Consider the following 15,464-nt stretch of genomic DNA (forward strand, 5'->3'; position numbering starts at 1 on the left):
AAGCTCTAAATCATTTTTCAAAATTTCATTTTGTTTTTCAGAATCAACTTTTGCTTTCAAAATCGATTTATTTTCAATTTTGAGTTTTGAAATTAATTTCGTATATTTGGAATTCATGATCTCAAATCCCAAATACAACTTATTATAAGCATCTTGTAACTCATCAAAAGAATATGAATTAAATTCATTTGAGTTAGAAGATACCTCGGTCTCATCACAAGCCATTAAAGACACCACCTTTGAGTTAGAAGCTCTTTGGCACTTGAACACGAAGAAACTCCTTCATAGATTTCAGGACCAAATGCACAAAAAACCACGTGCATGGGCTTGGCATTTTGTTGAGCTTTTTTTCATTCTTGGTCACTCCACTTCTTCTCCTTGTTCTTTGGAGAAGAGTAGCTGTTCTCGATCATCTCCATCAATATCATTGGATTGGATGAATATCTTCATTAATTTCTTCCAATGATGGTAGTTGGCTCCATTGAAGTAAGGAGGCTTGTCGATTGGTAGGGAGTCTTCCATGTGGAACGAGTTGGAGGTGGAAGACATATTCTTTGTTGTGTCGGGAATTGGTAGAGCGTCTTCTAGGATCGTCTCAAGGATGTTAACCCTTCTAACGAGTTAAGATCTGATATCAATTGTTAGGATTTGCGGAAGCTCGAATCGACAACCTTAAGAATTTGCCAAGAATAATTGAATTGGTTTTTGTTTTTAGGGAGTAAGAAGATTGAAAGATAAAGAATTGCACAACGATTTATAGTGGTTCGACTTCTCAACCAAGTCTACTTCTACTACCTTAGCTCCTCACTAAGGATTTTCCAACAAATTCACTAATTTATTCTTTCTTTTTCAAGGATAAAGAGATAACCTTTACAACTCCCTAGTTTTTCAATGGCTAAACTAGAACCAATCTCTATCTTTTAACATGACTAAGATAGAACCAATCCCCTTTTACAAGGAAAGAAATATAAACAAGAAACCTCTCTAAGGTAGGTGTTTACAAAATTTAAGCTCACAAGTACAAATATTTATAAGAGAATATAAAAATAAGAATGAAAAACTCTTCTCTTGTGTTTGAATGCTTGGATAGGTGTTCTCTTCTTTCTTTAAGTGTCTCAGCTTGTATTTATAGCTTTGAACGTGTTTGAATTCGTATCTAACCGTTGGGGATGTTTTGGAGCCGTTTGGGGATTATTTTTCTGTAAAATAAGGCTGTCCATAAAGGGGGTATCGGTACACCTTTATTAAATTCAAATTAAACTAGTCGTTACTAGCCGTTGCAGCCAGGGGGTATGGATACACTGCAGGGTGTATCGGTACACCAATGTATCGGTACCTCATAGGGGTATCGGTACCCTTTTTGCATTCAGTGTTTGAATAGTCATATGGGTATGGATACACTGCAGGGTGTATCGGTACACCATTGTATGGATACCCTTTAAAGGGGTATCGGTACCCATTTGTATTTTTGCTCAAATTCAAATTTAATTGAGTTTGAATTATTTTTGAAACCTTTTAAAAAACTTTGAATAAATTCAATTCAAGTCCAAAAATATTTTGCCTTAAATTTGTTATATCGAAACATAATTCAACAGATGTCGAGATCAGGTGCACCACCACCGCAGATATTTTCTTCGTCTTCCAAAACGTGTTCATTAGTTTTTTTATCTTCGCTGGAATCATCATGTATTTCCCCACCTATTTTCAACATCAACATCAACATTCAATTCTGACTAATGTATATTTCTCGCCCATACTCTGCTACTGCGAACGTCCTAGCTACTTTATTTCCACTTTCCAATAACGCCATAAAATTGTTTATCGACCTGTATGTCGGGTCCTCAGGCTCACTTCCAAAGGCTATTTGAGATGAACTTCTAGCCACATTTTTTGATAACCCGAGAACATCGGATATGTTACACACTTCAACAAATAACTCAATAACTGTAACATTTGTTGACTCAGGTAATCCAATCATGGTTCCAATATCATCATCTTCTTCAACTGATACTGCGACATATCTAACTGGATTGGGACATACCAAAAATATATACTTCAAACCATCTATAGTAGCTTGAGTTCTTCGTTCTATCATATGCTTCATTTCTACAAATGTGATGTCCCTTTTGAACATCATATTTATAGGTCTTTCAGATAGAAAAACAATGACGACCTCATTTTTCATAATATGTCCATTATAAGGACAGTCGTGAAAAATCAATAGTCATTTTCTCTACAAATTAAAAAATTATATTTAGAATAAAAAATATTGATCCATAAATAGTTATAATATGATCATAAATCGTAAAATAATATTATATAATATTAAAAATATTATAATCATAACAACAACAATAAATTTGTATAGGTAAAATACAACTACAAATATTATAAAAATAATATTCACATAGCAATAAATCGTAAAATACTTCGAATAAAATCTATTCACATTAACTTCTTTGTTTCTTTCAATAATTTGACTTGAAAAAATTAATTTTATCTCTATTTTCGTATGCAATTTTAACATATTAAATAAATAATTTCATATAGAATAACAAAAATTTAAACAAATAATTTTACACTTACTAAAATCAGAATAACAGAAAAAACGTACCAAATGAGTTCATACAAAAAAACCGCACGAATTAACAGTTAAATCTTTTACACTTCGTTGATTGTTGCTTTCTTCTTAAATTTCATTCCCGAATTCATTCTTGCACACACACACAAAAACTAACTTTTTTCAACAATTTTAGTATTGTCAAAATAAAAGGTTATAGGTACATGATATGATAACAGGGTATGATTCGAACAACTTATAGGTTCAGGGTATGAAATATACAGGTATACAAGCATTCACGAAAATAAAAACAAATGAAACGCATGGTGTACCATGCGCCATGCGTGGCCATGCATGGGTGTGTTGCATGGCACTCTATGCGCCATGCATGGAAATCGTATGGCCATCTGTGCACCATGCAGGTGTGACACATGGTAATCACACACATATATATAGCTACAAAAACTAACTTTTTTCAACAATTGTTAGGTATGGAATAGCAAGGTATGGGTTAAACAAATAGTATTGTCAGAATAAAAGGTATAGGTACATGATATGATAACATGGTATGGTTCAAACAACTTATAGGTTCAGGGTATGCAATATACAGGTATATAAGCATTCACGAAAATAAAAACAAATGAACCGCATGGTGTACCATGCACCATGCGTGGCCATGCATGGGTGAGTTGCATGGCACTCCATGCGCCATGCATGGAAATCGTATGGCTATCTGTGCGCCATGCGGGTGTGTCGCATGGTAATCCATACTTCTTATTGTGTACTGTAGCATTCGTCCTATTTCAGCAAATAATTCGGGGCGAACGTTATTCAATATTTTTTTTAAAGCATTAATCGAAAAATTTTGCCGTCCATTTATTATTGGTAATTTCAGTTGTTTATTTTTCACTCATCTAACCTATCTATCTTTATATATATATATAAGATTTGTTGTTATAGAAATTCAGCAAAGACAAAAGGGTGGATTTGAGAATTTTGAGTTACTTTTCAGTTGGGCTAAATCTAGGATTCTAGAAAAAATTTACCGAGCAATTGGTTAATTGCTTCAATTACAAGTCAAAGCCGTCAGTTTAGGTGCGTAGATTCCTAGGAATTGCCTTTTATCTTTCTATTTTTTTTCAGGACCTATAATAATGTTAATTCAGAATGAGAAAAAAAAATCAGGTATAAATCATTTATTTTGAATGTTCTATCAAGTATGTACTTGTATTTTTTATTATGCTCCTTAAAGCTTGGCCCGTTCATCTTAACATCGATAAATGCTCTTTCAGTTTAAGGATGCCGGGGTTTTGAGGCATTGGTGACAGGAAAAACATTAGATATGCAACGAATCGATGTGAACGAAAGGATAATTGGTCTTGAGAGGCTCAATCCATCACCAAGGCCAACAACGTAGGAGCTTAGCCGAAGAACGAATGTTTGCATGTTCATTTTTTCTATTGGACTTATTTGTTTATATAGCTTTCCAGGTCTCCCTTTCTGGAGGGTCTATGGAACTTTGAGTGGTTTGGATAAACCCGGGACTTTTTGCTGTTACAGTCACATTTGAGTGAGTGTCATTTGAAAGCTGGTGGTCTCCATTTTTTTCTAATCGACTCCCAGCTGATCTTATTGGTGTTCCCTTGTACTTTGCAGGAGATTTCCTTCGACACTGGCAGGACTGTCAAAAATGAATTTGCTTCTCAAGGATGGATATGCAAAGGTTACATCCCATGTAAAATTGCCTAACTTGGTAAATATTTCCAAACCAATTTAATGCTCCCCTACACAAATAAATGTCATTTCATGAAGGCATGAAGCATCAGCATGAGATTCCATATGAATGCCTTAAGTGTGCATGTTCAGCAGTCATCTTCATTTAATAGTACATAGCACCTGTGTTACTGGACTCTTCATCTTTCCTAAAGAACCCGTCTTTGACACTTCTGCCCAGCACATATTCGGACATGAGATGACCCTCCAAATATTTGGAAAAACATAGAACCTTTGAGTGTATACATGTTGGACACCTACTTGTATTTGATACTCACCCTCAAGTCCAACTACATAACACAGTATATTTTTACTGCTTTCATGCAGAAGTCAGATGTGAGTTAAATCATATTGGTTTAAATAATTCTAGTAAAACATTGTTTTAGCAAGCCTCATTGCTCTGTGGTCTCAGTTTTTTCTCTTTCTCTTTCTGTACAACATCAACTGTGTGCTCCTAGTTCTTGATGGATGTTAGTGTTGAGCTAAACAAGAAAATGCTTTTATATACATATATTTGCAATGGAAGTGATGTTGACTGTGATTTTCTTCAAAATGATATAATATAGCATGTGAAAACTATCCTTTATTCTGGAGTTTGGCCAAAAGATTAAACAGTAGTTGGTAAAGATTATGTTTTCCCCTAGTCTTAACTGGATGGATGTACACCCTAAACCTTCAGTGATGTCATTATTTGGGACATGAGGTTATGTGATTTGAGGCAAACCTATTTTCCTCCCATTTAAAGTTACTTGTATTAACAAATTTTGCTTGAGCTTGTCCACTGTCAAAACTTGTCACTTTGTCCCACTAACTAAAGAATATTGGAACAACGCTGTTTTTTTTCTTCTCTTTTACTTCTGTTGCCATCAAAGTTAAATAACTGGTGATAAATTAGGTCACTATTTCTTTGTTTCTTGTGATCATCTCAAGCTTGGTGATTGGTAAGATTGCTCCATTCATATTTGTAGATCATGTCCCAAAGAGTGGGAAAAACAGGTATAAGTTTGGACTTTGGACCATCGCTGTACGTAATGGAAGCCTTTGCACAGTCTGCCCCATGGAACTATTTATTCTGCCTTATGTATCATCCATAGCTTGTATTACCTATAGTTTACAGATCTCTAACCTGCTGTATGAATTTTGACCCAAATTATTCTTTGATTAAACTATTTTTTTTACAGATAGAGTTAATTCGAAGTAGGACAGCCACTTTTTTAACTTCTTTTCAAATTGTATTTCTTTGAGTATTATGAAGAGCTCTTTTTATCACAAAATTTGAAGCGACCCAAGGTTATCATTGGTGTGATGCAGATAGAAAGCAAATTTGTTCTTTCAACCAGGGTTTCTGTGGAGGGACCACAACGAATGAAAGAAGAATATGTAGAGGGGATATTTGAATCACCAACTATCGTTGAAGAAACAATACCAGAGCAGTTTAAAGGTGCATATAGTCAGGCTCTTACTACCGCCAGCAACTTCCAGTTCCTATTAGGGATGCCGTGGCCAATGGACTGCGAGTTCCTGTGAGTAAGCACTCAATGCTTCTGAATTTTCTCTCAAGATGATATATAGCTGATAGAATGGCAATAAGACCAGCGCTGCTGTATGGATCAGAATGTTGGGCAATCAAGAAGGATCACGTAAGGAGGATGGAGGTCGTAGAAATGAGAATGTTTCAATGGACATGTGGTAGGACTCTGTGGGACATGACACCAAACTCTTAATTAGGATGTTCTTGGGGATGGTGCATGTATCCGAAAAATTGAGAGAGAGAAGAATACGGTGGTTTGGACATGTCCTTATGCGACAACCGTCGGATGCGGTCAGGAGAGTAGAGTCGATTACAGTCAACGGTGCCAGAAGGAGAAGACGACCAAGGAGGAAGTGGGTAGACTGTTTGAGATCTGATTTGAAGGATTTAACCCTTACCGAGAACATACCTCTGATAGGAAAGTATGGAGACTTAAGACCAGGGTAGCCGAGTAGTGTGGTTCACAGCCATAGGGTGTAGCATCTCTGTCTTCTTTTTAATTGCCTTTGTAGTAATTTCCATTGACCTCTACTTTTTATACGTTCATGTCATTGGATTTTATGAAGGCTTAGAACTAGGGTAGTAGAGTAGTGTTGTCTTAGTTTATGTTTTAACACATTTGAATTTATTCCTTCTCGTAGTTTTCTATCGATTACTTCTGTATATCCTTCTCAGCACATTAAGATTGTTCAACTATGTATTTATTTATTTATACAGACATTGTATTTTATCTTTATTTAAAATTTTCTGACTGCTGGAGGTCTTACACAAAAGCTGTTCTCAACCTGACGTAAGGTACAACCTACTATCCTACCTCCCCTTACCCTATTGCATATGAGAATAGGGTTTTGTTGTTGTTGTACTAAGGAAAAACATTACAAGCTAATTGTGATAATTACCATCTCACTTCATTTCTTTTATTTTTGCTTGAATTGTCAACACCCCTCTTGTTGGGTATTTGCCCAGCTCATAACACTTGCTGCAAATATGAAAACTTGTTACTAAGGAGGAAAAACTAGAATCAATGCATATGCAATGAAACCATTGTCTAAGATGATGGTAGAGAATCAATTCCAAAAACGGATGTTGCTCCAATATTTGCCATCACTTGCGACTTTGGCAGCAACTTTGCCAGTTGTCATGTCCTGTGGAGAAGGGAGCAATTAAATCCATCGCTATGAATAACTCATAGCTTTTCCGTTTGGTATTCAACCATTTCATGAATCTGGGTAAAAGTTTCTTTGTGTTTCCAGGTGGTAAATTCCAGAGACTGTTCATGATTTCTTATCTTGATGAAGAGATCCTTGTAAGCTTATATGCATCTTTTCCTTTTTCTTTTGATTTTGGAATCATTTATACACTTTTTGTCCTTCACGTACTTTCTAAATACTTCATTGTCGAAGTTGACAATAACATAAGAAATAATAAGATTATAACCCTCAAAATCCGACTTAGACGACTTGGGCAAAATCATTTCTTGTATTAAGAGCCTGTTTTATGGGGGCATTACTTAGGCCTACGCAATGTTCAACATCAACAGCATCATAAATATATTGCAATTCTTACACTAACCGCAAAGAACAAAGATTACCAGTAACATTGAAAGCAAAATTGCCCTACGTCTCATAATCCAAGATATCTTGAACAAGTTACTAATACACTCAAAACAACATGCATAACGGAACTTTTATCGCATGTTACCTTCCGCAAAACGTCAATCATATTATATATTCGCTTGTCTGCCTTCGACTTAACCTGCAATCGAACAACATCCAGTAATCAAATAGTGATTCGAATACAAACCAAGCGTCCTAGTCTTGTAAAGACATTTGTAACCAGTAACAAACCCTAAAGGGTACTATCAGTCCTTACCCTTAAGCAGTCTTTTCAGTATAATTCGGATATTATTAACTTAACTGAATTGCATGCTCAGTCTCCTTCAAATTTGAATATAGAGACACTAGTGCAACACTTTTAAGTTCAGGCCTTCAGGGTAGTTCTAGTGTGAAGGACCTTAAAGGGTAAACCACCTAAAATGTTATCGAAAGATACATAAAATGTCTTCGAAGAATATTACAATGCCGTAACGATTTATGTATCTTTTGACAACATTGTAGGTAGCTTATTGTATTTTCACCTTAGATTAAGGTTTCTTTTTCCAGAGTTTCCCTTATGTTCAGAGTCAACAGTTAATTACAACAAACGTTCAAAATCTGACCTTTTCCTGGCTGAGCATTTGGCACTAACAGTAAAAATATTTGGTAATAGATTCAAACTGGCATGAGAAATATAAATAACTGCACCTTCTTAGCAAGAAAAAGCACAGCATCAACAGTTCCCTCGGCATATATCGATCTGCCGCAAACATTATGTTGAAATTCAAATGACACTCTGCAAAAGAATTTGCAATTTGAGATCAAAGAAAAATCACTTGATGTTTACAAGTTGACCAGGATGTATGGTATAGTTGAAAATGTTAAAGTCAGTACGTTTGATCAGGTGAGGTCAGATGATACAAATGAAAAGCATGACCAAGCAAATGCTCTTCCGGAACTCCCACCATTTCAATCTGCTGCTTGGGATCTCGGATCATTTGTATCTAAAAAGGAAAAGGAAAACAACATTAAGAAATCCAAGAAATTGAAAGAACCATATAATAGAAGGGATTTACAATGACCATAAAACCATTGGGTTGAATTAGGCAGATTAATTATTATATGTCATTCCAAAGGTCTATATCTCCCAACCTTTGTCCTACCTCCCATCCCCGGCCCTTAAGCAATAAGAAAAAAGAAATCGATTTCTCTTTCGGTTACAGTTACGAATATGTGAGAATCACACACCTGATCCATGTCAAACGACACCCCCAATTTCTGAAAGCAAGAAATAATAGCCTTAGCAGTCCCAGAGGTGTCCAATTTGCTTGCTTGATGGGACTCCATCACCTAACCATGATCAACGAAGATAATCAAATATGAAGCCAACAGGACTAAACATAAAGGTGTTGATAAAGGAAACTTATTATAAATAGTATTTAAGAAAAAGGACAGCATTGCAAAGAAAATATACGAGAAGATCAGAAGACCAACGTATTCGACATTAAACACAAGCCCAAAGAACTTGCTACAAACAAACACTAATGGATAAATTAAGCAAAAGTAAGCTTCAAAGTTAACAAATATGTTTCCTTTGCTGCTCCAAGTAGTGCTATTTCTTCAAAATGTACAAAACTATCTTCTTGATATTGCTTCAAAACAGAATTTTGCAGCCTCAGTTGTTTACAAGTTGTTACACTCTTGATTATACCTAATCAACCTTGTTTGAAATATTGTTCTTTCAAGAACTTGCAGAACAAGTAACCTTTTTAATTAAGTACCTGCAGCAAATATCCAGAGAAGGCTCCAGGAAATTGCTCAGCCATGATCTCCATGGCCGCAAGAAATGCAACGACCTATCAGAAACATCAGTCTTAAGCAACATAAATAAATCAATATCTCCACCAGTTAAAAGCTGTATTTTTTAACTAAGGGTTAAATGACCTGTTTCCCCATTTGTGGCGATATGACAGCATAAACCTTCGACTCTTCAACAGTCTTATAGAGTCGATCCCTGTCACCACCAGTGGTTCCCATAACAAAAGGTACTCCAACTTTGCAATATAGCTCAGCATTATCTACGTTTATCAAACAACCCAATCCCCCAAAACAGTTTTAAAAAGTGTGTATAGAGATGAAATCATAATATTGAACTCGGATAGTATGCATATGGAATATCACCGCAATGTGGCTGCAGATTTTATAGAGATATTATTCCACAAGCTACCAAAATTTTTCGCACTCAAATTCAGAGTTTATAGTGACATTATCCAATATGGAATATGATATAGTTTTGGATGCATGTTCCTTAATAGGTTACCATTAACTGTGGCAGGCACGGTGTAGTCAACCACGATCAGGTTTGGATACTCCTGAAAGACAGAAGAAAGGATGCTTTCTCTTTCAGATGGACCATGCACGATAATCTCTTTCCCACAAAGTTCAACGGTCTGTCCAGACTCCTCTGCACCAAAAGATACCGGAACAATGTGAAGGCCAGCAGAATCTGATGCTTTGATAACAGACTTTCCCATTTTGCCAGTACAACCATTTACCTGCAGCAGACAAAGGAACAACAAAGCAATGGGGTGAATGTTAAACCATGTTATCTGATAACTTATCTTCTCATTTAAAGGAAGTTCATAACCATTTAGACTAAGTAACAAGGTCAAATTCAGAAAAGCATCCAAGCTGAGAAAGCAAAACATAGAAACAAGAAATGACAGTAGTTACAGACAAAAACGTTGATAACATATGTAGGCTCCGCTCAAACCATAACACATACCTACAATTCAACAGTCATACCACCAACTAATATGATATCACAGGTATGCTTGTTCACGTCCTACTCTTAAGGAGACAACTTTTCTTTGTCGGTATAATCGGAATCCAAATAATAGCTATCAGAATAACTAAAAGACGTTGTAATAACCTTAAGTGACCTCCGTTCCCTTCCCCATGGAAAATGCCGTACAAAAATACCTAGGCAGAGTAGATATTCTAAACTTGTTCACCCCAAAGTTGCTAGTTATCTGCATCTATCAATCTTAAGCACTTTGAATTCATATGGCTGTGATGTAGATTCTCAAAATCGATATTTACAAATTGTCAAAAAAAAAAAAGCATACCAGTGTTGGTAGAATGCACACAAGATCAAATGCCTATATAGAAAAAGACGCTTCCTTTGGCATTGATCAAATTAAAGCTTTATTCACTTACGATCAAACACATTGGCTACATAGAAATAGATACAACGCAGGCTCAAAAGTATAACCTTTTTTTTTTATTTCTTTCAACAGATAAAAGAAAACAAGTACCATGATTGAGATGGCGCTGTCGGTTGAATTAGATTCCGAGTCATGTTGAAAGGTTCCGGTTAACGCAGACAACGATAATGCGACAGGGGACAAACGGAAAGCCACTCTCTTAGGAACAACACCTTGTCTTGTCTTGCTTCCCGACAAGAATGGCACCTTCTCGAACCGAAATACGTGGGAAGAGGCTTTAAGGAGGGAACCCATTTTTGAACTGCAAAAATAAAATAAGATGAAACGAAGCTGATTTTGTTAAGATTAGTAAAATGCTGAAGTTTATTGAGTCAACAGAAGTTAGATGGAGAGCGAGGGTTTAGGGTTTATGATGATAGATGAAATTAAAACTTTATGTCGCTGGGGTTACCTGGCGGAAGCGTTTCAAATAGATTAACGCCTAAGAAGAGGCAGCGGTGGCGGTGATGGTTGCAATGGCGGCGGCGGGGAAAGAGGGAGGGCAGTGATGATAACACAAAAGCAGGTAAGAGAACTAAGCTTAGCTGATTTAAAGGAAGTTTCTTTTAGGGTATACTACAGATTTAGCACCCTAACTATCAATTTTGTTCTGTTCTAATCACTCAACCATTTTTTTCAAAATCATGACTAGCGTTTAGTTTTTGTTCTATTTTGGTCACTCACCGTTAAAGAATAGGGGACAAAACAATTACTTTGATAAATGTTGGGGGTCAATTTTGATATTGTGCCTTTTTCTTTCTTTTTTCAATAATTTCATTAAATGCACCATTGCACCATAAATAATACACTTTTGTAATGGTTGTTCTCTAAAGTATTTTTTGAGACAATTTGACTTATGAAGTTTAAATCATTACCTCAATTACGGCTCAATACACTTTTAAGTGCCTAAATTATACATCAAATTGACTTTTGGTGCTTAAAGAAATTTTCGCTAAAAATATGTATCAACATTTTCTCCGTTACCATTTTAGGTGTCTGGACCATAAACACCGTTAAATTCCACTGTTAAGCGATACGTGTCACATTTTGATAATTTTAAAGAAATTATTTAAAAAATTAAAATTATATTTAAAAACACTAATTTTTTAAATTACCAAAGATCCTCAAAAACCCTAAAATCTTTAATTTCAAACTCACTTTTGGCCGCCAATGATCATCTCCGGCCACCATCTCCATCACTGAAAGACCACATACCTATTATCGCCATCATTTTCTTGTAATTACCTTTTTTATTACCTAAAATTCATAAATAGATAAACCCTTAAATCCTTAACCTTAAATTTAATTGATCGTCATTATCATTATCGTCGTCGATGGTCACCATTACCTCTTCCGACAATAAGAGTAGTGACCTCTAGTGCCATCTATGCCTGCTCTCGGGAAAGCCCTCCCCCTAAATTCCTGTCTTATATTGTGGAAAGGGGGAAGGGAGAATGCGACGTGAGGGGTGGGACAGTTGGGTTTTTTTTAATTTTTTAAATAATATACTTATTTTTAAAAAAATAAAAAATTCAGAAGTATAAAAGTGATATGTTTTATTTAACGATTTTTTAACTGTAGGTACCTAAAAGTGTAACAGAAAAAATGTTATGCACCTATTTTTAACGAAAAATTATTTAGGCGTTAAAAGTCAATTTAAGGTATAGTTTAGACACTAAAAAGTGTATTAAATCTTCAGTATTTATAATTTACTCACTGAACTTTCGAATTTCTCATGTTTTTGTTATTTTGAATTATTTTATTATTATTATTATTATTATTATTATATGATTTGGATTTTTTTATTATTTAATATAAACAAAATTTAAAGTAAATATTTGTGTTCTTTTTTTTATTTAATATAAACAAAATTTAAAGTAAATTGAAAATATTTGATTTGAGAGAGTAGAAATGATGGTGCATGATAGGGGAAACGAAAATGCTCTCGATGCACGATACTCGGTCTATCATCGCTGGGAACTTTCTTCTTCTTTTGGTCTCTTGCTTTTGGGTTCGTGTTCTTTTTTTTTTTTGTGTGTTCTTTGATGGGATTTATTTTTCCTTGTTCGATTATGGTGATGGAGTGGAGAAATTTGTTTGATGTTTATCAGGAGCAGGCGTTGGATTTCTTTCATCCAGTGATTCGGGATGGGTTGGTCACTGTTCAGCCGTCAATGAGGTCTGAAATGAGGGAATTGTGGCCGAAACACTCGTTGGTTGCTCAATTCCTTAGGCGTCCTTCGACTATTGGGTTTCTTCAGAGAATGGTGAAGTCTATTTAGAGTAATATGAGTGAGGTCATTATGAACTCGACGGGGAGGAGCAACTTTTTTGTTTTCCAATTCTTGAACAATACTGCACGTGATTGGGTTTTAGAGAACAACCCATGGCACTTTCAAAATAATCCGATGGTTTTGAGGTAGTGAGAACCAAATTTAAAGGCTTTGGAGTTTTAAGTTGGATCGAATTCCGGTTTGGGTTCATTTGTCCCATGTCCCTTTGGAATTGTTCACACGAAAGGGACTCAACTATATTGACAGTGTTTTAGGGACGTCAATGTATATGGATAGGATTATAGTTTCACGACAATGAATCTCCTACGCTAAGGTATGTGTTGAGGTCGGTCCAGATTTTACTTGCCCTAGTACTATTGATGTATTTATGAATGATTGCCTAGAGGTGTCTGTAAAAGTTTCATTGTCTTTGTTTCCTGCTAGATGTACTCGTTGTAATACTTTTTCCCATTCGGAGAAAGGTTGCCCTTATGTGACTAATGAAGTAGGGGTATGGTTTGGTTTGGCATTCGAAAGGGGACTAACTCGTTAATGTGGGAGTGAAGGATGCTACAATGGAGGTAGAGGTGGTAAATCCAGAGGATGTGGGTTCGTCCATAAGTCCTGTGAGTGTTTAGGAGGTTGTTGTAGTTGGTAGTCATTTGCTTGATTTGGGTCAGGGGATAGAGGAGGTAGAGAGGATTAAAGATGGTCTTGCATTGACTGCAGGTCATGGGGGGTGACTGTATGTGACATAATGATTGATCATGTGATGGCAAGGGTTGGTGATCCTAATTCTAGCTCAAGTCGCTCGTTGAAGGTTAAACCGAAGAATCGAGTGGGTAAAAGGTTGTAAGATGGTCATGGCAAGGTGATTTTTAAGAATAGATTTGAGGTGTTAGGTGGGGAGGATAGGGAACTTACTCATCTTGGCAAAGAAGGCCCACCGAGAAAGCCTCGAGTTATGGCTTTGGGGGTTGCTAATTTGCTTAATGAGATAAAACTAAAGAAAAATGATCATCTGGATAGGGGAAAGAAATGTAGTGACAGTGGTGTGGGTAGTACTTTAAATGATATATCATGATAGCTTGTTTTTGGAATATTAGGGGTCTTAACTCCACTACTAAGCAGTAGTAAGTTTTGAGGAGGTTGGATTCTTTTCAGGTTGATGTGGTTGTTCTTTGTGAAACTAGAGTTAGAGAAAATAAGGCTAAGCCAATCATGGATTGTTTTTTACGGGGTAAAATTATGTTTTTCATTACAGCAGTGACATCAATGGTCGTATTTAGGTTTATGGAAGGGTTATGTACAATTGTTGGTTAAAGTTGTTAGTGATCAATTGATATCTTTATTGGGTACACTTAGAGGGAAAAATTTATGTATCATAGGGGTGTATGGGAGTAATGACAGAGGCTTGAGATGTAAGATTTGGCAGCAGTTAAAAGCAGTGAAGGATGAGTATATGGGATCTTTTCCTTAGCTATTAGGTGGAGACTTTAATGTCTCTTTACACCCAATGGAGAATTCTAGCAGTGGGGTTGAGTATGCAGTGCATGCTGCTGATATGAGAGAGTTTCAATATTGTATTAGGGAGCTTAGCTTGTTTGATCACCTTTTTAATGGGCCTTTGTAAACATGGTCAAAACATAAGGATGAAACGTTCCTTCCACAGAAATTTGATAGAGTATTGGTTAATAGCCAATGGATTATAGATATTTCAAATTCGAGTGTAGAGTTTTTGGTGCCTGGAGTGTCTGATCACTGTCTTGCGATGGTCTGGCTTAAGAAACAAGCTCAATTTTATAAGCCTAAATCGTTCAAAATTTTCAATTTTTATCACATAATCTTGATTTTATTAATATGGTTCAAAATTCTTGGTCTCAACCCACGTTTGGGGATCTAATGTTGGTTTTATTCAGGAAGTTACAAAGGTTGAGTAGAGTTTTGAAATATTTTAATAAGTAGTTTTACGATGACATTTCGGGGAATGTTGTTCTGAAGAGGCGATAGCTTGAGCAGAAGCAACTTTCCAACATAAGGGATGGGGATTTAGTTGGAGTTCGATGTAAGCGGACTTTGTAGAGGGAGTTGGAAGAGTTGGGAAGTGTGGAGAAGATGTTCTATAGACATAAAGCGAAGGTTCAATAATTACAAGAAAGGGATGCAAGTACTAAGTTTTTTCATTTGTCTGTGACGGTTAAACATAAGCAGGACACTATTCGAATGCTTAAAAATGATAAGGGCAGCAGCTTACTTCCTTTGAAGAGATGAGTATGAAGGCTGTCAAGCTCTTTACTAATCTTGTGGGCATTGCCGATGCAAATGTTGAGGGTTGTAGGTTTAGGATATTACGAGACATTATTGTTTATATGATACTTGAAGCTGCTTGTGTTTTTTTAAGTAGGGCGGTCTCAAGCAATGAGGTTAGAGTGGTTTTTTTCCAATAGGGGGATGAGAAGGCTCTAG

At 36.0% G+C, this 15,464-nt stretch overlaps 1 protein-coding gene and 1 pseudogene across 1 annotated transcript; one reads left to right on the plus strand and one right to left on the minus strand.

Moving 5' to 3' along the window:
• The first annotated feature begins 3,887 nt into the window (after window positions 1-3,887).
• On the plus strand, window positions 3,888-7,350 carry LOC120130202 (annotated as a pseudogene).
• A 44-nt stretch (window positions 7,351-7,394) lies between these two features.
• LOC120130177 (4-hydroxy-tetrahydrodipicolinate reductase 2, chloroplastic-like) lies at window positions 7,395-11,258 on the minus strand. Its single transcript, XM_039147485.1, has 9 exons — window positions 11,138-11,258; window positions 10,777-10,987; window positions 9,780-10,014; window positions 9,404-9,537; window positions 9,241-9,315; window positions 8,708-8,809; window positions 8,354-8,463; window positions 8,168-8,255; window positions 7,395-7,619 (listed from the first exon to the last, which is right to left on the minus strand). Exons 2-9 carry the CDS (start codon window positions 10,978-10,980, stop codon window positions 7,488-7,490), a joined length of 1,080 nt encoding a protein of 359 aa, XP_039003416.1. The 5' UTR covers window positions 10,981-10,987; window positions 11,138-11,258; the 3' UTR covers window positions 7,395-7,487.
• Between the last annotated feature and the right edge of the window lie 4,206 nt (window positions 11,259-15,464).

This window comes from Hibiscus syriacus, unplaced genomic scaffold (assembly GCF_006381635.1).
Source record: "Hibiscus syriacus cultivar Baekdansim isolate YM2019G1 unplaced genomic scaffold, ASM638163v2 tig00110528_pilon, whole genome shotgun sequence".
NCBI lineage: Eukaryota > Viridiplantae > Streptophyta > Magnoliopsida > Malvales > Malvaceae > Hibiscus > Hibiscus syriacus.

Excerpts from the sequence above, each read along its gene's own strand:
- LOC120130177 (XM_039147485.1), bottom strand. The coding sequence starts at position 10,980 with ATGGGTTCCCTCCTTAAAGCCTCTTCCCACGTATTTCGGTTCGAGAAG. Across the intron at positions 9,538-9,779 it reads CGTGCCTGCCACAGTTAATG|ATAATGCTGAGCTATATTGC; the intron begins GTAACCTATTAA and ends TGATAAACGTAG. Across the intron at positions 7,620-8,167 it reads TGCTTTTTCTTGCTAAGAAG|GTTAAGTCGAAGGCAGACAA; the intron begins GTGCAGTTATTT and ends GTTCGATTGCAG.